The sequence below is a fragment of the Schistocerca piceifrons genome, chromosome 4, assembly GCF_021461385.2.
Source record: "Schistocerca piceifrons isolate TAMUIC-IGC-003096 chromosome 4, iqSchPice1.1, whole genome shotgun sequence".
NCBI lineage: Eukaryota > Metazoa > Arthropoda > Insecta > Orthoptera > Acrididae > Schistocerca > Schistocerca piceifrons.
The window spans coordinates 752,284,859-752,312,404 of NC_060141.1; the positions used below are offsets into that span (position 1 = coordinate 752,284,859).

General features: G+C 40.5%; 1 protein-coding gene across 1 annotated transcript in view; it reads left to right on the forward strand.

Annotated features, from left to right (window-relative positions):
- The window catches only part of LOC124794835 (transcription initiation factor TFIID subunit 1), a 209,294-nt gene that overhangs the window by 90,148 nt on the left and 91,600 nt on the right, over positions 1-27,546 (forward strand). The window contains exons 11-12 of the mRNA XM_047258499.1: positions 2,758-2,878; positions 2,979-3,120. Of these exons, the coding sequence (XP_047114455.1) occupies positions 2,758-2,878; positions 2,979-3,120 (263 nt within the window). The remainder of the gene's footprint in view (positions 1-2,757; positions 2,879-2,978; positions 3,121-27,546) is intronic.

The window sequence follows — 27,546 nt, forward strand, 5'->3', positions numbered from 1 at the left end:
GAACGTACCAGCGTGACTTCAAACACTTTGTTATAGGAAATGTTCAAAATGTCCTCCGTTAGCGAGGATGCATGCATCCACCCTCTGTCGCATGGAATCCCTGATGCACTGATGCAGCCCTGGAGAATGGCGTATTGTATCACAGCTGTCCACAATACGAGTACGAAGAGTCTCTACATTTGGTACCGGGGTTGCGTAGACAAGAGCTTTCAAATGCCCCTATAAATGAAAGTCAAGAGGGTTGAGGTCACGAGAGCATGGAGGCCATGGAATTGGTCCGCCTCTACCAATCCATCAGTCACCGAATCTGTTGTTGAGAAGCGTACGAACACTTTGACTGAAATGTGCAGGAGCTCCATCGTGCATGAACCACATGTTGTGTCGTACTTGTATAGGCACATGTTCTAGCAGCACAGGTAGATTATCCCGTATGAAATCATGATAACGTGCTCCATTGAGCGTAGGTGGAAGAACATACTGAGGAAACTAGTGTGTGTGTGTGTGTGTGTGTGTGTGTGTGTGTGTGTGTGTGTGTGTGTGTGCGCGCGCGTGTGCGTGCGCATGCCCGCGCCTGTAGGTAGGTAGATAGAAGTGGTAAAATATCTCATGACTCTTATGAGGGTGGTTTCATAAGTCTGGTAAATTTCCATGGAAGAATGGAACATTTTTGTTGCACCTTCATGGTTGATAAGGATCACATAAAGAATTTCAAAAATGTGTAGCGTACAGTTCATTATTGACACCCATCTGAATTGGTCACTGTGTCGACTGCAATTGAAAATGGAGAAAACCGAGTTTCGTGCTGTTATTGAACATTTTCATTTGAAGGGTTGGACAGCCACGCTAATCAAAACAGAATTGGATGAAGTTCACACAGACACTGCACCATCATTGAAGACCATTTACTCTTGGATTAATGAATTAAAACGTGGTCAGACAAGCACCAAAGACAAAGTGCACTCTGGACGTCCATTCAAGGTCACCACAAAGGAAATTATTGACAAAATCCATGAGATGATAATGCAAGACTACCAAATAAAAATTGATGAAATTACTGATACAGTAGGCATCTCAACTGAACAAATGCAGAATATCTTGCACAGAGAATTTGATTTGAAGAAGCTGTGTGCGAGGTGGGTGCAGCGATTGCTTACAGTAGACCAAAAGCACATCTGACACAACATTTCACACAGTGTCTGGCGATGTACAGTCTGCAAGCCGTTTTCCCGGTTTTGTGACTGTTGATGAAACCTAGGTCCATTGTTACACACAAGAGTCAAAACAGATCTCAAAGCAATGGGCAAGGCTAGTGAAAGTGCACCGAACAAGACAAAGACCACTTTGTCAACTGGTAAGGTGATGGTCACGGGATTCCCAAATAATACTCCTCATAGATTTCTGGAAAAAGGCAGACTCATAACTGGACCCCTCTTATGCTTCATTGTTGGATTGTTTGAAACTTGCATTTGCTGAAAAACAACCAAGGTTTGCACACAAATAGGTGCTCGTTCACCAGCATAATGCCCCATCGTACACATCAGCAACAACAGTGGCGAAAGTGCATGAATTGCTTCCTCATCCACCCTATTAAAACTTTGCCTTCCTGGGAGAAATTTTCATCAAATGGGGAAGCTGTAGTTGCAGTCAATGAGTATTTTGCAGAGTTTCACAGAACCTGTTTTTCTAGTGGAATAAAAAAGCTGGAGAATAGCTGAACCAATTGTATATCCCTCAAAGGAGACCATATCGGGAAGTAAAGTGAGTTAAAAAACTTGTCATTCAAGGAAAGGAAAGGTGGAAAAGCAGCCCACCAACATTGATGAAATGCTATACTCCACACGGTGAGAGAAGTGCTGTGACTGCTAACAGCTGGCTGCTCTGTTGACAGCAGTTCTGTATTCAGCATTGCACACTAAAGTTTATTCAGCACATCTTTGTGCAACAGATTTGACACTTGAAACAGTTCCTCAGTGCACATGTGATTCAGCCAGATTTCTGCTTCTAATGGGTAAGCCTGAGCTCATCGTCAAGAAATTGTTGTTACTCGTTCACATTTGTACCAATGTGTGTTCTGTGTTACATCTTACAACCCATTCCTCCCTTGCATTGCTTGAATATAAGTGCAATGCATTAATGACTCCACCAAGAGAGACAGTGCAGTGGTTAAGACATTGGACTCATGTTTATGGAAGGAGTAGATTTAGGTTCCTACTTGGGCACCAAGTTTAAGGTTTTTTTTGCCTCACGTTAAATTCCCTGTCAGTTCCAGGATTTCCAACTGTCACTTATAATTATTACTTCCACCTCCAGCAAAGAACTGGTAATGTGAAAAATGCTGAGTAGCACTGTGGCTCAGAAGCCATACTAAACTATATCTCCTCCCTCCCATAATTGGCTGGGTAAGTTGGTTCAAATGTTGCAGGAAGGCAACGCAATGCCACTTCTAGTAAAACCATACCTAGTAAAGCACTGTGGTGTTAAAACTAACCTTTAAGTTTATGGCAGCTCTGCTTTTATTGTTTCCCTAAATCATCCATTTCTGCAGTTTGTACAATCTGCAGTGATTTTGAAGTATTTGACCATCCTTTCATTGTAAGAAATATACATTTGTTTAGTCTAAGGAAGGCAAATGTATTGTACACACTGTTAATTCTGACTGTGCACTTATCTATGAAATGTACTGGACTGTTTTGTGTAATTAAATTAAAGGATTATGATAACTTGAAAATGTTCACCCATCCTCTTATTCATTTTCAGGCAACAGTATTATATACGAGAAATTGATGCAGTGTTTGTGGCTGGCCAAGAATGCCCACTTTATGAAGTTCCTGGACCAAATTCAAAGAGAGCAAACAATTTTGTTCGTGACTTTTTACAGGTCAGTGTCAGTAATCTTAAAAAACTGCTGCTGAAATCAAAACTTTTTGATTTTACAAAAATATTGCATCACTTCGTCAAATTATTTCTGTTCTGTGCAGGTTTTCATTTATAGACTATTCTGGAAGAGTGAACACGTTCCTCGTAGGATTAAAATGGATGACATAAAAAAGGCTTTTCCATCACATTCAGAAAGCAGCATAAGGAAACGCTTGAAACTCTGTGCTGATTTCAAACGAACAGGTCTGTACTTTACTTAAAGAAATGCATATGCATATGTACCTGTAAATAATTCTCTCTCTCTCTGTCTCACACACACACACACACACACACACACACACATTCTCACTCTCACTCCCCCCCCCCCCCCCCCCCTCTCTCCCTCCCTCTCTCTCACTGTGTGTGTGTGTGTGTGTGTGTGTGTGTGTGTGTGTGTGTGTGTGTGTGTGTGTGTGTGTGTGTGTAGGGAGTGGGAATTCTTAACATTGTTTTTTACTCCTGTATGTGTTTAGGCATGTGCCATTAATGCAGTTTATATTAATTTGTTTTCTTGCATTTCTTGTGTAGATTTAGCTTTTGTTTACCATACTGATTTATTTTCTGGTATTTTTTGCGTAACTGTACATCATTTTTATTTGACAGTTTTTCCAGTGAACACCCGTAAGTACAAAAATCCGGAATTGCTTATGTCTGTTTAATATCTCATTATGGTGTGTTTTGTTAAAGTTTTCAACATAATTTGTATTTTTTTACCCATTGTCTTCAAATAAGTGAAAGCATTTCATATTACAGACAACACCTTTCCTCTCATGATAATTTCGGTATCTCTTAAGTAATTGAGCACTGATGGAATGATAAAAAGAGGCAAAAATTATGAAAGGGTTTCTCATTGTCATCATTGATTCTTAATTTTTGCACTGAAGAGGTGGTGTGAGAAGGAAATAGGTAGCTCAGTGTAGGAGTTATTTGTCAGAGAGAGAAAATCAACATGAAATAGTTCAATGATGACATAGCAACGTTAGCCAAAAAAGAGCAGCAGTTGAATTAGGTGCTTAACGAAATGTAATGTGTGCTAGTTGAGTGCTGTTATATCTGTTTGAACAAAAAGATAACTAATGTGATTGATTACCCAACAGGGGGTCATTTTGGGTGGTTAAATGTAAACTTGCACAAGAGATTTGACAATATAACAATTTTTATCTCTCTAAAATAGAATAAATTAAATATGTATATGCAAAATAGAAAGGCCTGCATAAGAGAAAAGGATTTTCTAGTGGAAAGAAGAATTGCTAACACCCAAATCGATAACCCTTGAGACCAGAAGAAGATTACTGAAAAGCTGTGTTTGTAGCACTGTTCTGTATGGATTTGAGATATGGACAATGAGAAAGACAGAAAGGAAACAATTAGAGAAACTTTAGGAATGTGGTTTTAAAATAGACTGTTGAAGAACAGATTTCAGCTACTTTTTTTCACAGGGAAGTCATCCTCTTTGTTTTAGTAGTGAGGAAGTTGCCTTTGAAATCAGACAAATGATTGCTTCAGATACCTCTGGCTTAGTGAGACATTTGCTTGTATGTACTCTTTCTGTGATGGAGAAAAACAAATTCACTGATATTAAACTGCAAGATGTTCAGGATATTTCTAAAAGAAACTTTACGAAAAATCAGAAGTGAGTGTATTAGATTGCAGTAGGTTGGTGGAATATAATCTCACCATAAATATGAAAATGCCGATGTGAGTTGAGTTGCAACTGGCTGGGTAAGTCTGTTCAAAGGACAAAGGAAGGTAAGGGTAAACTAATTCTACAGGGAAGGAACATTTGCGATAAGAGGATTGTGGTGTTCAAACCATCCTTTGGTTTGAACTTTTTTATTCCAATGTCAAGCCCTTGATGGAACATAAATAATGGAAAGAATAAAGGGAACATCTCACTATTCAGTTAAGCTGTTGAGTTCTCATTTGCAACATAAGACTGAATGGGCTATGAGCTTTCATATAAATTCTTTTTCAGAACTAACATAATACACATACACCTGCATTTCTATATTGTGCTGGCACCACAGCTTACCTAGGGTGTCACGTGGAATGGTTCATGTGCAAAAAAGTTATGGAGGGGGAGGTAGGGTTGAGGCATGGGGACAGGCAGTGGGTACACAGGATGACGGATCTCGTGGCACAAGCAGAGGGACTAGTGTGCAGTGCACAGTGACATGGACATTGGGAATGTGAAAGAGAAACAGGTAGACTGTGCAGAGGAGGGTACACATGCAGGGTGAGTGAAATGGTGGTCATAAGGGCAGGGATGTTAATGAGTATGGGATAGCGGAGATTCAGGCCATGAGGATTATGGAATTGAAGGATGCGTTGCAAAGGCAGTTCCCACATACAGAATTCAGAAGAGCTGGTGTTGGAGGGAGGATCCAGATGGCACGGATTGTGAAGTAGCCATTGGAATTGAACATGTTGTTCACAGCAGTGTGTTCCACTACTGTGTTTTCAACACTGTTCTCGGTCACAGTGTGGCGATGGCCTTTCATTTTGATTATTGCTGGTTGGTGGTAATGCCCCCTTAAAATGGTGCATGGAAGTTACAGCAGAGCTAGTATATGATATGGCTGATTTCATCATCCATTGACCTGTTGATAAAGATTTTGACATTTAAATTGAGTACATACAACCTCATGATGTTAGATTTTCACATTTATAAATGTTTACTAACTGTACCTGGCCATGCATTTCTGTGGTTCGGTCTGATTAAACGGGAAAGAAAGAAAATAAAAAGTGCACATCTCTAAAATGTATGGGAATTGGACATACGTCCTAATCTCCTTCTCCCCCTGTCTCTGTCCCTCTCTTTCCTCTTGTCTCTTAGATCAGTTCCTCATACTTCCCGCTCTATCTTTTGATCACCTCCTCCCATCTCATTTTGCATCTCCTCTCCCCTCCCCTCCCCTCCCCCTCTCTGATCTTGAGTCTTGGTTACTGTTAATGTAAATTCGGATTCTGTAGTAGGATCGTAATCACAAACCAATAAGCCAGATATACAACTTTCATTTTTTTTCTGTGAAATTTGTCTGTGAGGATGAAAACAATACAACACATTTTGTGTATACATGTAAAATGAGAAACAATATATATGGGAGAAACAATTTGTCTTATGGTTTAAATTCCCCAATATTGCAGCTAAAACTGGCTGCAACAAAGGAAACAAAACCACAAATTTATACAGCAGAGTATTCTCTTTGTCACAGTCAGTTTTAACAGAAAACTTGTACATTGTGGTTTAAAAAAATACAGAATCCATGTTCTTTGGAATGATATTTATACCTGTGCGTGTGTGTGTGTGTGTGTGTGTGTGTGTGTGTGTCTAGCATACCGTTTATTTGTATGATCATTAGAGGGTCATGTAAAATTTTGAGCAAATCTGTCAAGAATGTTTCATGATTTTTGGTTACAATGTTACCCCTTTATGTATCACATATATATTATATATATTATAAAATAGCCTATGACAGTCTGAATATTCATTAGAGTGTGCTGTAAAAAATTAGCATTAAATCAGTAAAGAACTTTGAGATTTTCAGTAACAGTGTTTCTCCTTTATGTGTTACATATATATTTATCAGTATTATGAAAAGCAAAGTTGCTACTCACCCTATAGCTGAGATGCTAAGTCGCAGATTGGCACAACAAAAAGACTGTCACAAAATAAGCTTTCAGCTAACAAGGCCTCTGTCAAAAATGTACAACAGACACTCTCATGCAACACAACTTACACACATATGACAGCTAAAGCCAGCCTACGAGCAGTAGCAGCAGTGCATTATGGGAGGGACAACCAGGGGGGAGTAAGGAGGTGGCTGGGGCATGGAGGGGAAGGGATAGCAGGATAGGGGTGGGGCACAGTAAAGTGCTGCTGGACAGTGTGCAGGAACAAGGTGGAAAGAGGATGGGGCTGCTAAGTGCAGTCTGAAGGTTAGAAGGAGGGCGGGGGCAGAGTGGGGGGGAGAGTAGGGGAAAATGAGAGAAGAAAAAGACTGTGTGCATTGGTGGAATAGAGGGCTGTGTAGTGCTGGAATGGGAACAGGGAAGGGGTTAGATGTGTGAGGACAATGACTGATGAAGGTTGAGGCCACGAGGGTTACTGAAATGTAGGATGTACTGCAGGGGAAGTTCCCACATGCGCAGTTCTCCCTGCAATATATGACCCTTCTGGCCTCAATCTTCATTAGTCATTGTCCTCACCTATCTAGCCTCTTCCAACTCCAGCACTACACAGCCCTCTATTCCACCAACACACCCAGTCTTTTTACTTCTCTCCTTTTCCGTTATCCCACTCCCTCTCTCCCCCCACCCTCTGTCTAACCTTCCGACTACACCCAGCTCCCTACTGTCTCTCCACCTCGTTCTCGCATGCTATCCAGCAGCGTCACTTTACCATATCCCATTCCTATCCTGCTATCCCTCCCCCTCCCCACCCCACCCCATCCTCCTACTTACCCCCACCTGGTTGCCTCTCCCACTGCTGCTCGTAGTCTGGCTTCAGCTGTCAGAGACCTTGGTCATGTGTATGTGAGTTGTGTTTCCATGAGTTTGTTTCTTGTCCATTTTTGATAGAGACCTTGTTAGCCGAAAGCGTATTTTGTGACAGTCTTTTTGTTCTGCCTATCTCCGACTTAGCATCACTGCTATATGGTGAGTAGCAACTTTGCTTTTCATAATATTGTTACATTCCACCCTGGATTTTCCATTGTTTGACATATTTATTTATGTATTGTATATATTTAGAGAAAATGTATATAAAATCACTCCAGTATTTGCATTCAGCGTTGTGTCAAATTTTCACATGAATTGACTAACCACTTTTAGAGTGAAACATTCTGGCAGATTAAAACTGTGTGCCAGACCGAGACTCGAACTCGGGACCTTTGCCTTTCGCGGGCAAGTGCTCTACCACCTGAGCTACCCAAACACGACTCACGCCCCATCCTCAAAGCTTTACTTCTGCCAGTACCTCGTCTCCTACCTTCCAAACTTTACAGAAGCTCTCCTGCGAACCTTGCAGAACTAGCACTCCTGAAAGAAATGATATTGCAGAGACATGGCTTAGCCACAGGCTGGGGGATGTTTCCAGAATGAGATTTTCATTCTGCAGCAGAGTGTGCACTGATATGAAACCGCTTGGCAGATTAAAACTGTGTGCCGGACCGAGACTCGAACTCTGGACCTTTGCCTTTCGCGGGCAAGTGCTCTACCACCTGAGCTACCCAAGCACGACTTACGCCACGTCCTCACAGCCTTACTTCTGCCGTGAAAGGCAAAGGTCCCGAGTTCGAGTCTCTGTCCGGCACACAGTTTTAATCTGCCAGGAAGTTTCATATCAGCACACACTTCGCTGCAGAGTGAAAATCTCATTCCACTTTGAGTGTTGTGAGCACGAATATGTTGCTGTTGTGGTCTTCAGTCCTGAGATTGGTTTGATGCAGCTCTCCGTGCTTTTCTATCTTGTGCAAGCTTCTTCATCTCCCAGTACCTACTGCAGCCTACAGCCTTCTGAATCTGCATAGTGTATTCATCTCTTGGTCTCCCTCTACGATTTTTACCCTCCACGCTGCCATCCAATACTAAATTGGTGATCCCTCAATGTCTCAGAACATGTCCTACCAACTGATCCCTTCTTCTAGTCAAGTTGTGCCACAAGCTCCTCTTCTCCCCAATTCTATTCAATACCTCCTCATTAGTTATGTGATCTACCCATCTAATCTTCAGCATTCTTCTGTAGCACCACATGTCGAAAGCTTCTATTCTCTTCTTGTTTAAGCTATTTATCATCCACGTTTCACTTCCATACATGGCTACACTCCATACAAATACTTTCAGAAATGACTTCCTGACATTTAAATCTATACTTGATGTTAACAAATTTTTCTTCTTCAGAAACACTTTCCTTGCTATTGCCAGTCTACATTTTATATCCTCTCTACTTCGACCATCATCAGTTATTTTGCTCCCCAAATAGCAAAACTCCTTTACTACTTTAAGTGTCTCATTTACTAACCTAATTCCCTCAGCATCACCCGACTTAATTCAACTACATTCCATTATCCTCGTTTTGCTTTTGTTGATGTTCATGTTATACCCTCCTTTCAAGACACTGTCCATTCCGTTCAACTGCTCTTCCAAGTCCTTTGCTGTTCCTGACAGAATTACAATGTCATCGGCGAACCTCAAAGTTTTTATTTCTTCTCCATGGATTTTAATACCTACTCCGAACTTTTCTTTTGTTTCCTTTATTGCATGCTCAATATAAAGATGGAATAACATCGGAGATAGGCTACAACCCTGTCTCACTCCCTTCCCGACCTCTGCTTCCCTTTCATACCCCTCGACTCTTATAACTGCCATCTGCTTTCTGTAAAAATTGTAAATAGCCTTTCGCTCTCTGTATTTTTCCCCTGCCAACTTCAGAATTTGATAGAGAGTATTCCAATCAACATTGTCAAAAGCTTTCTGTAAGTCTACAAATGCTAGAAACGTAGGTTTGCCTTTCCTTAATCTTTCTTCTGAGATAAGTCGTAGGGTCGGTATTGCCTCACGTGTTCCAACATTTCTACAGAATCCAAACTGATCTTCCCCGAGGTCAGCTTCTATCAGTTTTTCCATTCGTCTGTAAAGAATTCGTGTTAGTATTTTGCATAAATATACACAGGCTGAATATTATTGTATAAAGATTAACATTATCACTTGTAACGATGATCAGCCATGGATTAGTACTAATATTGTTTCATTTAACAGGTTAGTAAACGTACATACAACTGGCAATAATCAATAATTATGTGGCACTTGTGGCACTGCACTACCATCTCAGCAATGAGATGATTATAGAATATCTTTCTCAAAAGTATGACTTTCATTTAGTGTTGTGTAAACGATGAAATTCAGTCCCATAACATAACAGTCACAGTACATGAGGGCATTCCACATTGAGTGCAGTAATTGTGTTCATAAACTGCATGTTGCAGTACGCCATATTGAAGTTTCCACAATATTTGCTATTCAGAGTCCTTGTGGAGCCCATCCTTGTATTTATTCAACCATTTCCTATCAGGCCATTGCATAGCTTGATGGGCATCATTGTTCAGAAACAGGAACTGATCAGATCGAGTGATTTTTGCTGTACAGTATTCCATAATGCTTAAAAATGATTGATTTAAATATCTCAGGGGATTCTGGTCCTTAATAGGAAAGCAATTAATGAAAAAACACCAACAGTGTTTGATTGTTCATGTCTGAATGACCCCCACCATCCTTGCCCGTTTTTTGCTAAAACATAAAAATCATGACATCAATGGAATAAATGATTAGGAGACAAGGTAATGGCGTGAATGAGTGATGAAAATAATACAGTAGATAGATTTAAATAACATTTATTGACCAAATATATGACAATTACCAAACTTGCAGCTGCTCAGTTTGACCTCCTAAAAACAGATGGTGATATAACAGGAGGAAGACAAGTGAAGTTCACACTTCCAGAGGTTTCAGTGGTTTTACATTCACGACTTACATTTTTTGAAAATATGAACATTTTAGATAGAACTTCTGTAAAGGAATTAATATTACCTTTTGCTGGATAGCTTCCTTCACTAGTAAATAAAAATATTTTCCTTTACTAAACATTGTCATATCATTAATTAACAGAGGAGAAAGTAGAGAAAAAAAAGATAATAGGCAAGATTTCACCACCCCATTAAATACTAGGAGCTATTGTGTTGACAGTATTCACTGCAAGCATTCCACTGCAATAGGGGGTAGTTGTCTTTCAATACAACACATTGAGATTAATTTCTAGCGAACAATTACACAGAAAGTAAAGCACTCAGGTGAGAAGTAAGTTAGCACTAACAAAACCAGTTTTACTTTACCAGGTGTACCGGTATGAAATGAGCATTTTTTTGTGAAAATGAAACTCTGATTTTGAATTGAAAAGTAAAAACATTTTATTCAAAGTACTGACCATTGCTTTCTCTACATTTTGACCACCTTTCTGGCAATTTGTGGACACCTCACCAATAGAAATGTTCATCTTTTGAAGCAAACCAATCAGACACTCAATTTTCGACTTCTTCATAGGAATCGAAGTGTTCCTCAGCCAATGCGTGTCCCATTGATGAAAACAAATGATAGTCGGAAGGGACCACGTCTGGTGAATGCAGCAGGTGTGGTAGCAGCTCCCAGCCAAGTGTTTTGATTGTATCCTGAACCAGTTTCGCTTTGAGTGCAGGTGCATTGTCATGTAAAAAAATTATTTTGCCATGTCTTCTGGCCCATTCTGGTCTTTTTTTGATCAATGCATAGTTCAAATTCATCATTTGTTGTCTGTAGCGATTAGTATTCACAGTTTCACCGGGTTTTAGAAGCTCATGATACACTACTCCTTTCTGATCCCACCAAACACAGAGCATTATCTTCTTACCGAATCGATCTGGTTTTGCAGTCGATGTTGATGGTTGTTCTAGATTAACCCATGATTTTTCCCTTTTAGGATTCTTAAAATAAATCCAATTTGCATCGCCAATAACAATTCAATCCAAAATTGATTTTCTTTCATGTCTTTGAAGCAAAATTTGACAAATGGTTTTCCATCTGTTTTTCATTCAATTCATGTGGCACCCATTTTCCACACTTTTGGACCTTTCCCATAGCTTTCAAACGGTCATAAATTGTTTGTTATGCAACATTTAGCATTGCTAGCATTTGCTTCTGACTCAAAGTATCATCTTCATCCAATATTGCTTGCAATTCGGCGTCATCGAACTTTTTTGGTGGTCTTCCACGTTCCTCCTTTCTTACATCAAAATCATTATATCTGAACCGTTGAAATAATCTTTTGCGTGTTGCTTCTGATAGAGCATGATCACCGTATGCCTCGACAAGCATTCGGTGTGACTCTTCAGCACTTTTTTTCAAATGAAAACAAAAAATTAATGCTTTCTGCAAATCATCACTTTCTGGTACAAAATTTGACATTGTTAACACGATGAAAACATATGATGTTGATTGTTCCATGACTTGATGTATACTAAATATCTTTGACAGATGTCATACCAACCAAACAAACAAAAAAAAAATTAAGGCTCGTTCACAATTAATGTCCCCTATCGACACATTTGTATCTTAATGCTCAATTTGTACCAGTACACTTGGTACAATGTTTGACAAAAACTTAACAACTGTTCTGTTTTCATGGCTCATTTACTTTGTTAAGTCCTCTCCCTCCCCACAACTCATGGAAAAACAAGCCACGAAAAAAAAAAAAAAAGTATCTGAGCAAGGGATATTACCATTCATTTTGTGTGGTTATTGCGTTCTTTCAGATTTAGACATTCGATAACAAGTTTAAGAGATACAATGATGTCTAAAGTTCTCATCTAGTTTACAGATTTTTCAGTATATTCTATCATTTACATAAATGATTTCTCTATACATAAAGTGCGCAAAATTGTTCTTTTATTGCAAACTCAACTGGATTGGTAAAGTCACTACATTTCTTTTTGTTTGTATACTATACAATTTTTGTTTTAAAGTCTTGCAGTTGAGAAAAAGTTTTATATAGAATAATGAATTGACAGAGTTGTTGTTTGAATGTAGGCTGCAGTATCGTGTGGCAGCATGTGATTGAAGTTGGCATCTGAGGTTGCCAGGCAACATTAGGCTGATGTCTTCATTGACAGTTGAAATGTGGGTGCAAAGTTAGGAACCCCCATCCTCACGAAGGACAGATGACGAGCTCCTCAGGTTGAATGTGTTGTGTACGACCTTGTAAGAAGAGGTGGGGTGCAGAGTAGTGCGGCAACTGTCCTTGTAGGAAAGCTGGACTGGAGCAGAAATTGTTAACAAGCAAATTATCAGAGTAAACAGAAGATGTACATAACTTGTATTTCTCCAAGTGCACAAAGACTCATTACAAATAATGCAGCAATAAATAGAGTCCAGCTCTCAGTGTCAACAAGGATGAGTTTCTCTGAACTAAAATGTGTACGATGGTGTCAGACCTACAACTAGGTGGCATCTGTGTAGCATTAAGTAGCGAAGAGGCTCCCAAGTGTGAGTGGGCTGTGTGGCTACCACCAGCCATCCTATATTGCGACAGCAGAGGGTGTTCAAAGTTCAGACCTGCTGAAGGCGTGGAATGGCGAGTTTGCACCGTGGGATCCACCCGATTCCACAGGACAGCTGTCGGCAACTGACGGAAACTTGGATTACCGTTGCCAACTTTGAGTCGCCCATGAGGTGGTATTCATAAGTGATACCATAAGATGGAGTATCATTCTTTGGTCATCTCAACAAGGAAAGCATGAGACAATTTAATGGGCAGTATCAGAGCTATGTTAAGGCTAAACATGCTATGCTTCCCTGTCATAAAGTTGATTAGGTACATTTATTTGGCAAAGAAATTTTAATTCACATATACATACTTCAACATGATCCTGATCTACTGGGCACTCTTGCTTTTTACTAGCCATAATTTAGTAAGCACGTTTACTGCATAAACACATCACATATTTATGAACTTATCTGTCCTTGTCAGTTTATTAAAGTGTGAGTCATATTAGTGCCGAGTACTCCATGAGTCTTTGAGTGTTGGCAAGCAACAGATGTCACTGTAGTCCAACTGCGTGTAATCTGTAGATGATGCATTTACACACAGCTTGGAGTGCAAGATACCTGGCGGGAGTAGTCTTGTGCGGCGGCATTATTAATACACACCGTTTAAGCAAAAGCTCAGTCTCAAACCGCGGCAAGTGCCAGTATCACGTGTCCTTGTGAGTGCAAGTGTTTTATTGCCAACTGCTGGATACACAGAAGATGAAAGAGTGTCCTTGGGTTCAGCACTCAGTTTCACGTCTCTGCCAGTTTGTCAGAGGTGAGTACACAGGCACTGTGCACTTTCAGATATCTATCAAATGTCTGTTTGTGTGCATCACATAGCACCTTTGCTTGCATGAGTGTTCCACATACTACTTTCAAACAATGGAAACTCCAGGTTGGAAAATATAAGGAAAAGAGAGATTGTTGCTTTAAAGCTGACGCATTAAGTTGTTGACAGGCATAGCAAAAAACCTTTGTCAGGAAAGAAAACATACATACATACATTCATTCATCTACACATACAAGCACACCCCGTGCACACATGACCACCCTCTCAGGTCTGACCTGCCGGAGGGGGTGGTCATGTGTGTGTGAGGTGTACTTGCTTCTCTCTCTCTCTCTCTCTCTCTCTCTTTCTGTGTGTGTGTGTGTGTGTGTGTGTGTGTGTGTGTGTGTGTGTGTTCTGATGAAGGCTTTGTCTGAAAGTACTGTGTATGTGTCTTTTTGTTGTGTCTGTCAACAACTTAATGTCATCTTAACATTAAATAGCAGTCTATTATTTCCTTATATTGTTGATATTCCGCTTCCATCAAACTCAACTGAAAGAACACTACGTGCCCACATGTGTTCGACTTTAATAACTTCACATAGGAACTAGTTCAAAGTCTTTTTCTTTGGTAGTCCAACAGACCATAAAATTTTCTTTAGCGTACTGGAGTCAAGGAAATAGTTATTTTTATTACACAGAATACACTGCATCCCATTTTCTTTCTTTATAAAACTTCTGTTTAATTTTTGTATATATAATTCTCACATGGTGCTCAGTGGCCTGATACTTATGAGTAAAACAAGAGAATTGTGAACATCAATACTTGGGAATATGGGATAACATTGTTTCAATCTTGTACATGATGGACCATCACATGGCTAAGAACGAGTCAGATATAACCAGCAAATCAAAGCAACAAATCCACCATGATCACAAAAGATAACAAGAATTCAAGATTAGGATGAAACACCCATTGAACAATTCATAACTCATCTTACATCGTGTACTATGACATTATGCCACTTATATACTAAAATATTGAGAACTTTACTGTGCAAATGCTGATAAAAATCAATTGTTTATTTTACTTGAGTTAAAGACTACAAGACGTATTTCCTTTGTAATAATGTGTTACAAATATTTCTTTCAAGTTTCTGCTAAGCTTAAAACTAATGCTTCCTTATTCTTTCTGTGTTACATACTGTACTGACAAGGAGGATTCTGTTTATCATAGACCCACAGTCAAATCAATATACATTAGACATATAACCAATATTATATGTTCATATACATGACCTCATGGTGTGTCACTAAGGCAGTGATTTTTATCTCGACATATTCACTACTGGTCACATCAGTACAATACACAAAATTGACTTTCGGGTTTGCCACTAGCATTGCTCATATAGGAAAACTAGTTTCCACGGAAGCTTAGAAAAAATCTCTCTTCCCATTTAGCATGTAAACAAAATACTTACAAGCCCTCTGTTCATGTTAAATAAATTGTCCATCCTTAGGTCAGATGTCCAAATTCTGAATGTACCAAGTAAATCAGGATTCTCTCTAGCCAATTTTGAACTATTTACATTAGCATTGTTTTTACTCTTCTATTAATACTCTCTATTATGTACAGTAGAGAGGAACCTTATGGAAACCCAGTGCTTGTTAACTTGTACAAAATATACACAGATAATGATATATACATAGAAAATAATAGGACAAAAGACAAGTATTTATAAATAAGACGTAATGTACTATGTACAGAACCTCTATCATATTTATTTCTTTAGATCTCTCTGATTCCATCTCCTCTTCCACTCCATGGAAAGGACTATATTGCATAGCAACATGTTTAGTGGGGAACCATTTCCATTTCGTATTGATACTTCTTAATAACGCCAAGTTTACTGAAGAAAACTTTGGCATAACACATCTACGTATACATCTATACTATTCAAACCACTGTGAAGTGTATGGCAGAGGGTATGCCCCACTGTACTGATTATTGGATTCGTTTCTGAAATAAACTGCTTTCAGCTGTATATGAACTTTTACAGGAATCCAGCTGGTTTTGTGTTTTCAGATCACATCTTCAGGTGTACAGGATTTCTTCCAGTTCCGCAGATGAAAGCATGCCCTATCAGTCTTGTGAGACAGTCTGTTACGTAGTGGTTATCAGGGTTTTTTTCCTGTTACATTTGCATTTGGATGACGGAAAAAATGATTGTTTAAATTTCTCTGTGTGTGCTGTAATTAACGTAATCTTATCCTCATTGTCCCTATGGCAGTGATATGTAGGGAGTTGTGGTATATTGCTAGAGTCCTCATTTAAAGATTGTTCTTGAAACTCCGTTAATAAACTTTCTCAGGATAGTTTCTGTTTATGTTCCAGAGTCTGCCAGTTCAGTTCTTTCAACATCTTAGTGACACCCTCTTGCAGATCAAACAGATCTGTGAGTATTCACACTGCCCTCCTCTGTTTATGTTCAATATCCCCTGCAGATCCTATTTGGTATGGGTCCCACACAAATGCGCGTAAGTTTGCTAACTCAAGTCTCTTTTGCTGTGACAAACATTCAGATCTTCAACTTCCTTGTATATGTGGGCAGGATTGTACATTGCATCATCGTCATTTAACAAAATAGGTATGGTATTAGTATAGTCAGAGTGATCATGGATGCACATCATCCAAGATCTTATAATTTTTACTTTAGCTCTCTAACAGGATCTATCATGACATGCACTAGTTGCACTTAAATTTAAAACAACCTCTTTACCGTGAACTTTCAAATGTCACGGGCTACATGGAAAGCCGATTTTTGTGCTCCTTATGCACAGGAATTGTGTTCCCAATAAGTAACTGACACAAAGCCCCTTCACCATGAGAAATGTACAACTAATGGCTCTGTTGTCAAATTCTACATTAATCTGCACTTGCTTTTCCACACTCTGTCTTCTGGTACCAGTAACACCAGAGACTAAACAATTTTGCATTGGTACGGTGCACACTTCCATAGTGGTGTTAATCCTTTTAAGGAAATTATCTGCAATAACGTTCATACTAACACTTGTGTCAAGTATAATGGCGGACGGAATTCCATCCACAGTGCCATTAACCATGCTCTGGAGAAGTTCTTTTGGCAGGTTTCCTACACAATGAGTCATCATGGAGCTCTTGTTTAGTATCCATTGTTTGTTGTTGTTGTGGTCTTCAGTCCTGAGACTGGTTTGATGCAGCTCTCCATGCTACTCTATCCTGTGCAAGCTTTTTCATCTCCCAGTACCTACTGCAACCTACATCCTTCTGAATCTGCTTAGTGTATTCATCTCTTGGTCTCCCTCTACGATTTTTACCCTCCACGCTGCCCTCCAATACTAAATTGGTGATCCCTTGATGCCTCAGAACATGTCCTACCAACTGATCCCTTCTTCTGGTCAAGTTGTGCCACAAACTTCTCTTCTCCCCAATCCTATTCAATACTTCCTCATTAGTTATGTGATCTACCCATCTAATCTTCAGCATTCTTCTGTAGCACCACATTTCGAAAGCTTCTATTCTCTTCTTGTCCAAACTATTTATCGTCCATGTTTCACTTCCATACATGGCTACACTCCATACGAATACTTTCAGAAATGACTTCCTGACACTTAAATCAATACTGGATGTTAACAAATTTCTCTTCTTCAGAAAGGCTTTCCTTGCCATTTCCAGCCTACATTTTATATCCTCTCTACTTCGACCATCATCAGTTATTTTGCTCCCCAAATAGCAAAACTCCTTTACTACTTTAAGTGCCTCATTTCCTAACCCAATTCCCTCAGCATCACCCGACTTAATTAGACTACATTCCATTATCCTTGTTTTGCTTTTGTTGATGTTCGTCTTATATCCTCCTTTCAAGACACTGTCCATTCCATTCAACTGCTCTTGCAAGTCCTTTGCTGTCTCTGACAGAATTACAATGTCATCGGCGAACCTCAAAGTTTTTATTTCTTCTCCATGAATTTTAATACCTACTCCGAGTTTTTCTTTTGTTTCCTTTACTGCTTGCTCAATATACAGATTGAACAACATCGGGGAGAGGCTACAACCCTGTCTTACTCCCTTCCCAACCACTGCTTCCCTTTCATGTCCCTCGACTCTTATAACTGCCATCTGGTTTCTGTACAAATTGTAAATAGCCTTTCTCTCCCAGTATTTTACCCCTGCCACCTTTAGAATTTGAAAGAGAGTATTCCAGTCAACATTGTCAAAAGCTTTCTCTAAGTCTACAAATGCTAGAAACGTAGGTTTGCCTTTCCTTAATCTTTCTTCTAAGATAAGTCGTAAGGTCAGTATTGCCTCACGTGTTCCAGTGCTTCTACGGAATCCAAACTGATCTTCCCCGAGGTTGGCTTCTACTAGTTTTTCCATTCGTCTGTAAAGAATTCGTGTTAGTATTTTGCAGCTGTGACTTATTAAGCTGATAGTTCGGTAATTTTCACATCTGTCAACACCTGCTTTCTTTGGAATTGGAATTATTATATTCTTCTTGAAGTCTGAGGGTATTTCGCCTGTTTCATACATCTTGCTCACCAGATGGTAGAGTTTTGTCAGGACTGGCTCTCCCACGGCCGTCAGTAGTTCCAATGGAATATTGTCTACTCCGGGGGCCTTGTTTCGACTCAGGTCTTTCAGTGCTCTGTCAAACTCTTCACGCAGTATCATATCTCCCATTTCATCTTCATCTACATCCTCTTCCATTTCCATAATATTGTCCTCAAGTACATCGCCCTTGTATAGACCCTCTATATACTCCTTCCACCTTTCTGCTTTCCCTTCTTTGCTTAGAACTGGGTTTCCATCTGAGCTCTTGATATTCATACAAGTTGTTCTCTTATCTCCAAAGGTCTCTTTAATTTTCCTGTAGGCGGTATCTATCTTACCCCTAGTGAGATAGGCCTCTACATCCTTACATTTGTCCTCTAGCCATCCCTGCTTAGCCATTTTGCACTTCCTGTCGATCTCATTTTTGAGACGTTTGTATTCCTTTTTGCCTGTTTCACTTACTGCATTTTTATATTTTCTCCTTTCATCAATTAAATTCAATATTTCTTCTGTTACCCAAGGATTTCTACTAGCCCTCGTCTTTTTACCTACTTGATCCTCTGCTGCCTTCACTACTTCATCCCTCAAAGCTACCCATTCTTCTTCTACTGTATTTATTTCCCCCATTCCTGTCAAGTGCTCCCTTATGCTCTCCCTGAATCTCTGTACAACCTCTGGTTCTTTTAGTTTATCCAGGTCCCATCTCCTTAAATTCCCACCTTTTTGCAGTTTCTTCAGTTTTAATCTGCAGGTCATAACCAATAGATTGTGGTCAGAGTCCACATCTGCCCCTGGAAATGTCTTACAATTTAAAACCTGGTTCCTAAATCTCTGTCTTACCATTATATAATCTATCTGATACCTTTTAGTATCTCCAGGGTTCTTCCATGTATACAACCTTCTTTCATGATTCTTAAACCAATTGTTAGTTATGATTATGTTGTGCTCTGTGCAAAATTCTACCAGGCGGCTTCCTCTTTCATTTCTGTCCCCCAATCCATATTCACCTACTATGTTTCCTTCTCTCCCTTTTCCTACACTCGAATTCCAGTCACCCATGACTATTAAATTTTCGTCTCCCTTCACAATCTGAATAATTTCTTTTATTTCATCATACATTTCTTCAATTTCTTCGTCATCTGCAGAGCTAGTTGGCATATAAACTTGTACTACTGTAGTAGGCGTGGGCTTCGTGTCTATCTCGGCCACAATAATGCGTTCACTATGCTGTTTGTAGTAGCTTACCCGCATTCCTATTTTCCTATTCATTATTAAACCTACTCCTGCATTACCCCTATTTGATTTTGTGTTTATAACCCTGTAGTCACCTGACCAGAAGTCCTGTTCCTCCTCCCACCGAACTTCACTAATTCCCACTATATCTAACTTCAACCTATCCATTTCCCTTTTTAAATTTTCTAACCTACCTGCCCGATTAAGGGATCTGACATTCCACGCTCCGATCCGTAGAACGCCAGTTTTCTTTCTCCTGATAACGACATCCTCTTGAGTAGTCCCCGCCCGGAGATCCGAATGGGGGACTATTTTACCTCCGGAATATTTTACCCAAGAGGACGCCATCATCATGTAATCATACAGTAAAGCTGCATGCCCTCGGGAAAAATTACGGCTGTAGTTTCCCCTTGCTTTCAGCCGTTCGCAGTACCAGCACAGCAAGGCCGTTTTGGTTATTGTTACAAGGCCAGATCATTCAATCTTCCAGACTGTTGCCCTTGCAACTACTGAAAAGGCTGCTGCCCCTCTTCAGGAACCACACGTTTGTCTGGCCTCTCAACAGATACCCCTCCGTTGTGGTTGCACCTATGGTACGGCTATCTGTATCGCTGAGGCACGCAAGCCTCCCCACCAACGGCAAGGTCCATGGTTCATGGGGGGGGGGTTAGTATCCATATCATCATTATATCTTAATATACAGAGCTACTCAGTGGAAGTGATATCCCTTATCTGTTCCTCAACTGTCATCAGGGAGTACATTGAAGTTGTATTCAGTTTGATGCTTCATTCATTGTTGTGGGAGGTTCACCTGTCATCCCAACAATGTGAACAACATGATTTTCAGGTGGAGTTTGATGGAGGTCCCATATTGGCGACTTGCTAGTTGCCAGAATTAGCATTGTGAGTTGGGGGCCAGTTCAGTTGAGGTCCTACATTGGTCATATGTCTGTTATCAGGGTTAGAATTTCAAGGCTGTAGTGAATTCCCATTATTTGGGCGTCTCTAGTTGCCAAAATTCAAGTGCTACCAGTTTTGGTGGGGTCCATTGCAGTTGTGTGATACTCCGGGTGAAATCTGTTGTTGTTCCTTGGCTGCTTGTAAAAAGGTGCCAAGCTTAGCATGTTTACATGATTGTTTTGATCTGTCAACCCGGGCTGCATTGATGCACCATTGCCACAATGTCTGTTGCCACACCTGTGATAGTTGGCATATGCGGCGGCACTTATAGGTTGCATGCTGCCAGTGCTGTTAGCACATTTAAAATCTTCATGGATCAGATCGTTCAGATCCAGGATTGAGAGGAAGTACTCCAGGTTATTGGCTGACATCGTGATTAGTTTCTTGCAGATAATCAGCATTTTAGTCTTTAAGATATGCAGTGATCTTTAGATGCAACAAGATTGTCCCAGTAGGTCTGCAGTGAGTCCATCGTCATATGGTGGTGCCTTTTGTGCTGTGACCTTGGGGTGCAACTTTAGCGGACATGCTGTTGCACCACTCAGGAATGTTTTGATGTAGCACACGCATTATGTCTTCCAGTTCGTTCCATATTGTTTTACCTGTAATCCTAGATACGTGATGTTTTAACTCTATTTCAGTGTATAGTATCTTCCCACCATGTATTTAATCTTTTGTTAACCTGTTTACCTTTTATTGTAACCATTTTGAAAAGTCATTGCAAACTCTCTGACCTTGTGCATTTAGGTACGCTCATAGCACTTCTTTGGGTTCAAGGACTGTTGTTTCTACCATTGGAGGCAGCTGCTGTGAAGTATTTTCTATTGTAGCTTGAGGTGTCTGAAATTTTTGTGCATCACTGGCTAAGTTCTTTATCACTTTAGGTAAACCCTCACAAGTTTTTTTTTAACTCAGAAATTTCAGTGGTAATACTAAATAAACCAGGGTTTATCCACTTTCCTAATTCTTTATCCCACTCGGTGAGCATGAAATTTATTTGCATGGCAAATTGTTTGTCATTATCAGCAGGATATCATGTATTTGATTAGAAATTTACATGGCTAGTCCCTTGTCACACACTATCAGGGTATCATGTATTTGTATAAGCAAACTCTTTATTGTGATCTGCAAGAGTAGAGTTTATCTGAGCAGAAATTTATGTGGCTCATTCCTGATAATGTATGTTTGTCATTGCTGCTATGTTTATAAGTAAATATTCAAAAGGATCCCCACTGTCAGTAGTTTCGGGAGCTTCCTGACATGGCTGCATATTTAATTTAATTCTCATTCAGAATAACAAGATTTGTTCCTCTTTTGGCTGATCAGCATTGCCGCTGCCTTCAACATCAGACTCAATATTCATGTCATGCATGTGTTCAATTGGTACTGTTTTTCCAATTTTCGTCATAACACACAATGATCAAAGTTATTTAAAACTGATTTGGCATATATTACAGATAATAAATGCAAAAACTGTGCACAGCAAATTATTCCTGTGTTCAGCCAAACAAGATGAACACTACATTTTAAAACAGAAGAAAAGCATCTAGAGTCCATCGGGCTCATGTGCTGGCTACAGGCTTAATCATGATCTTTAATACAATGGAATTTAAAAATTTTAATTTTTTCCACAGAAAAACTTTTAATGATTTAATTCAGGCTGTGAATTGCTCAATGAGGCATTGGTGAAAAATGAAAAATCATGAAGCACGAAATGCAAACAAGTGTATCCCTTACCTTTAGTTCTTGTGTGATGTGTTGCTTCCTCCTTTTACCGTAGAATACCGTTCCTTCGTTGAATATTGCTATTTTATTTTCTCAATATAATACATCCTTTTAGTGTTTTTCCTTATGCTAAGATGGTTTATTTCTCCAGCACTGAATATCGTACATGAAACAAAGAGACACAAGATGTAATTATATACAGTAATGGAAATTTTCATAGAAACGGGCCCCGCATTGAGTGCCAGATGAACCTTTGCACTCCTGTCTGAACAATAAGATGATTGTAGAATATGTTTCTCAAAGGTGTGACTTTAGTTTAATGTTCTGTAAATGATGAAATTCAATGTCGAGCCCATAGTCATTTTCTGTTGTATCAGGCCAGTGAGCAGGTTGACGGGTGTCATTGTTCAGAAACAGAAACTGATCAGCCTCGTGTGATTTTACACACACACACACACACACACACACACACACACACACACACACACACACACACACACACACACACTCTCTGACCTCTGGGACGCTGAGGTGACTAGTAATAATACAGTTAATTAGAACAAACTGCACATTTGGACTTGATGTTTGGAACACACTAAAGAGCCACGATTGATGAGTGGCAAATTGATACAAGTTCAGAATGGCTGTACTATGACTTCACTACAGTTACCAAGAAACACAATTTTGTACACGCTTGTTGACACAGTTCTGATAGCATTGGCGTGTAGGTATTATTCACAGGCAGTGGAAGTCTCTTCACTCCCCGATGTTTGACATGGTCTGTGTCACAGTGAATATGCAGCACAATTACATTACTTTGACATGAACTTCCTGGAAGCAGGTAGGATCCAACCTCAAACAGCACTGCCCTTCTGGCCTCTGGTAATGCTATTTCAGGACAGAGGCACAGTGGTGGCACCTTGAAACGATTGGAGGCAAGGCTTCTTCCTGCCATCTCATTATCGCCTAATGGTACCATGTTGCTGTGCAATATCTCTGCAGTGGTTGATACTTCTTGCGCAATTCTCGATACTCGGTAACACACGTCTGCTCAGCTTGAGCTCTATGAACAAGAGATGGTATCAAAGGAAGACGACAAATGAAGTTTGCATTTTACTATTTTTCAGTCCATGTGTATTCACCATGTACACTTTACGTAAGTATCGACATTGTAAATAGTACTTCTGTTAATGGAATCAATATTGTTTTTCACTGGATAGCTTCCAGTTTGTATAAATAAAATATTTTTCTCTTTAAACATTATCATATCATTGATTGACGAAGGAGAAACTAGAGGAAAAAAGAGACTGACTTTAAATATTGTGCACATCAACTATATAAAAACACACATAGGATAAATAGTACAAAATGTTGAACTATAAATATATTTTGTTTTAAATAAATAAAATAAGGTAAAGGCAACCACTTACCTATAGAGGACTGGTGTGAAGTGTGCACAAACACATAATAGGAAACTGTTAATACTAGCTTTCAAACTTTTGCACTTTTTCTAGTAAGAATGCAAAAATTCATACATACACACAGACACCCATGTGTGCAATCTGGCGGTAGTGGTAAGACCTACTATTGGATATTGACTATTAAAAGCACTTGCCTGTGTAGAAGGAGGGGGTAGCAGGGTAGTGTGAGGCAGGTCTTTCACCAAATGACTCAGTGGCTGCACAACACGATGAAAGAGGTTTTACAGGGTAGAGCATGTAAGGAGCAGATAGAGGGTGTGGGGCTGTGGAGGAAGGAAAGGAGAGGGTGATGAAAAGGAGACAGAAAGTGGAGAGAGTAAGGGAGAGGGGTGTAAAAATGGGGTGGAGAGAGGAGTGGAAAACTGGTGGTGGGGGGGGGGGGGGGGGGATGGGGGATGGGGGTTGCCACATAGGCAGAAGAGGGAAGGAAGAGTAATGGTGGGAAAAAGCAGTATATGATCTGGATGTGGGAGGACTAGTGTGGACAGAGAGAGAAGGGAAAAGGTAAGGTGAGGCAGTAGGAAACAAGTTAGTGGAGGTTCAGGCCAGGGGTTAGCAAGAGCACAGAATATGCTGGAGAGATAAATTACCACCTGCTGATTCAGAGAAACTCGTACCAAAATGGGGTACCCAAATGGCCTGTGTAGTGAAGCAGCTGTTGAAGTCATTAGTGTTGTGGTGTGCAGCATGTTTGACAACTGGATGGACAAATTTGTGGTTTGCCACAGTTTGGCAGTGGCTACTCATGTGACTGGACAGTTGGTTGCTTTTCATGCCCAAGCAGAATTCTGAACAGTAATTGCAGCATAGCTGATATATAACATGGCTGCTTTCACACAGGACCCTGCCTTTAATTGGGTAGGAGATGCCTGTGAGGAACTGTGGTAGGAGATTGTTGGTGGATGTAGGGTACGGGTCTTGCAGCTGGGTCGACTACAGGGGAATGACCTCTGCGATGCAGGATTAGGAGCAGGATTGGAGTAGGGCAGAGCACCAGTTTGGGTGGTGTGAGTAGGATGGTAGGTAGGATATTCCTCACCTCAGGGCATGGAAAGAGGTAGTGAAAGACCTGGTGAAAGATGTGTTTACTGGTGTCAAGGGAGGTGATGGCATGGGAGATCTGTTTGTGGATGAACTGGATTGGATATTGTCTGTCAATAAAAGTTCTGATATGGAAAGGTTATTGGTAAATTTTGAGGACACCTGTGTACCACTGTAGATGCGCATCCATGGTTAGTGATGCTGAAGAGACCTTTTCACATGGAATGCGTCACAGCTGTGCAAGTGAAGGTACTCCTGGAGGTTGGCACATTTGATGTGGAGCCACCTGAGATGTGGAGATCAACATTTGGGAAGGTGGCTCATTGAGTTGAGAGAAGGACCAAGTGAAGCGGATTTGGGAGTAGGTATTAAGATTGTGAGGAAGGAGCAAAGTTGTGCCTGTTGTCCAGATCATGGAAATGTCATCAATGAATCTGAACCACCCAAGGGTTTTACGTGTTGACTGGATAGGAAGGATTCCTCCAAATAATCCATAAATAAGTTGCTGTAGGACTGTGCCATGTGAGTACCCTTGACAGTACCACAGATCTGTTTATTGATTTGGCCTTTGAAAGTGAAATAATTGTGCGTCAGAATGTGGTTGGCTAGGAGGATTAGGAAATAGGTGGTGGGTTGGTATGAGGAGGACGTTGAGAAAGGTAGTGTCCCATGGCATTGAGGATTTTTGTGTATAAAGACATTGTATGCACAGTGACCAACAAGAAGTCTGATCATAACAGCGGAAACAATGGAAAGGCAGTGAAGAAAGCAAGCAGTGTCTTGAATATAGAATGGGAGGTTACGGACAATGGTTTGGAGGTGCTGGTCAACAAAGGCAGAGGTTCATTCAGTGGAGGCATTGTATCCAGCCACAGTGTGATGACCCTTGTGGAGCTGCAGGAAGTCCTGTTGGACATGTGGAATGGGATCATGGTTGTAAGGTTTGTATGCAGAGGTGTTGGAAAGGTAGCACGGGCCCACATCCACATACTCACTATACTTCATGACCACTGTGCAGGAGCCTTTGTGAGGAAAGTTCAGGATTTTCAGGTCATGTATAACTGTGTGTTCCCCACTGGGGAGGGATCTAGGAATTGAATGTGAGGCTAGGTTAGATGTGAGGAATTCATTAAAGATAACCAGAGGATGAATGGACGGAAGGGGAGGATAATCACAGTTGGAGGGAAGTGGGAACTGTTTTAAACAAAGTTCTTTGTGGGGTGTTGGTTGTCTGTTGTCAGTGGAATGCATGGCAGTCGTGTTTCTACTGCAGAGAATGGGTGAAGAAACGAAGGTCCTTTACGAGTCCAGCATGGCTGAATTTAGGTTTTGGTCTAAAGATGAAAGTACTGAGACTTCTGACACTCCTTTTCTCAAATAGCTCCACAAATATGACCATTAATGTCAGGCTCATGAACCACCAACAGTGCTTCCACTTTGACAGCTGCCATCATTGCCATGTGAAAAAGTCTCTTCCAAGCAACATCACCAACAATGGTGGACACTGTATCTACAGTGGTATGCAGGCATCAGCAAAATATACCAATAACCTTTCCATATCATAGCCTTTGTTGACAGATAATATCCAATGCAGCTCGTCCATAAACAGATCTCCCATGCCATCACCTACCTTGACACCACTAGTCCTGTTAACCAGCAACCAGTCAGCACTCCTCTAATCACCCAGGATGATCCTGGCATTTAAAAAGCTCAACCACATTCTTCATGAGGACTGTGACTACTGACTACCTCTCTTCATACCCTGAAATGATGGGTATTCGACCCACATCACTCAAAGTAGTGTTCTGCCACCCACCAAACCTACAGAAGATCGTTGATTGTCCCTAGTCCAATCCTGCACCCCATGGGTCATTCTCTTGAAGTCGGCCCAGCTGCAAGACCTGTTCCATATATCCACCCACCACCTCATGTCACAGTCCATCACAGCCATCGCCTGCCCAATTAAAGGCAGGGTATCATATGAAAGCAGCCATGCAATTACTGTACAGCATTCTTTGTGGCACACAAGTAACCAACCATCCATTCACGTGAATGGCCACTACCAAACTGTGGCAACTGCAGATTTGTCCATCCAGCTGCCGAACACGCTGTGCACCACAATATTAATGACTTCAACAGCTGCTCTGCTACACAGGCCATTCTGATAATCCCTTCTGGCACTAGTTTCTCTGAACTGTGCATGTGGGGATTGTCATTCCAGCACATTGCAAACCCACTGGCCTAAACCTCCACTCATTTGTTTCTGATTGCCTCACCTTAACTTACCATTTCCTTTCTCTCTTCAGTTCACCACTCCTCCCCCATCCTGATTGTGTACTGTCTTCTCTCCCCACTCTTCATGCCGCTCCCTCTCCTCCTCCCTCTTTCCCTCCCCTCCCCCTCCCCCTTATTCTATCCCCTCCCTATGTCTCTTTTCATTACTTTTTCCTGTCCTCCCCTCCCCTTCATTTTCTCTCTGTCCCTTATATGCTCTACCCTTTAAACTCCCTTCATAGTGTGCAACTGCTGAGTTATCTGGCAAAAGGCCTTCTTCATGCTACCCTGGTAACCCTTCCTTTCCTTGTATCGTTCCTTACCCATTCCCCACCTGTATTTACCCAGTAAATGCTTTCAATATTCAATAATTAGTCTTGTTACTACTGTGAGCATGTATGTTTGGGTGTCTGTGTGGTTGTGTGAGTGAAAGTGAGTACCCT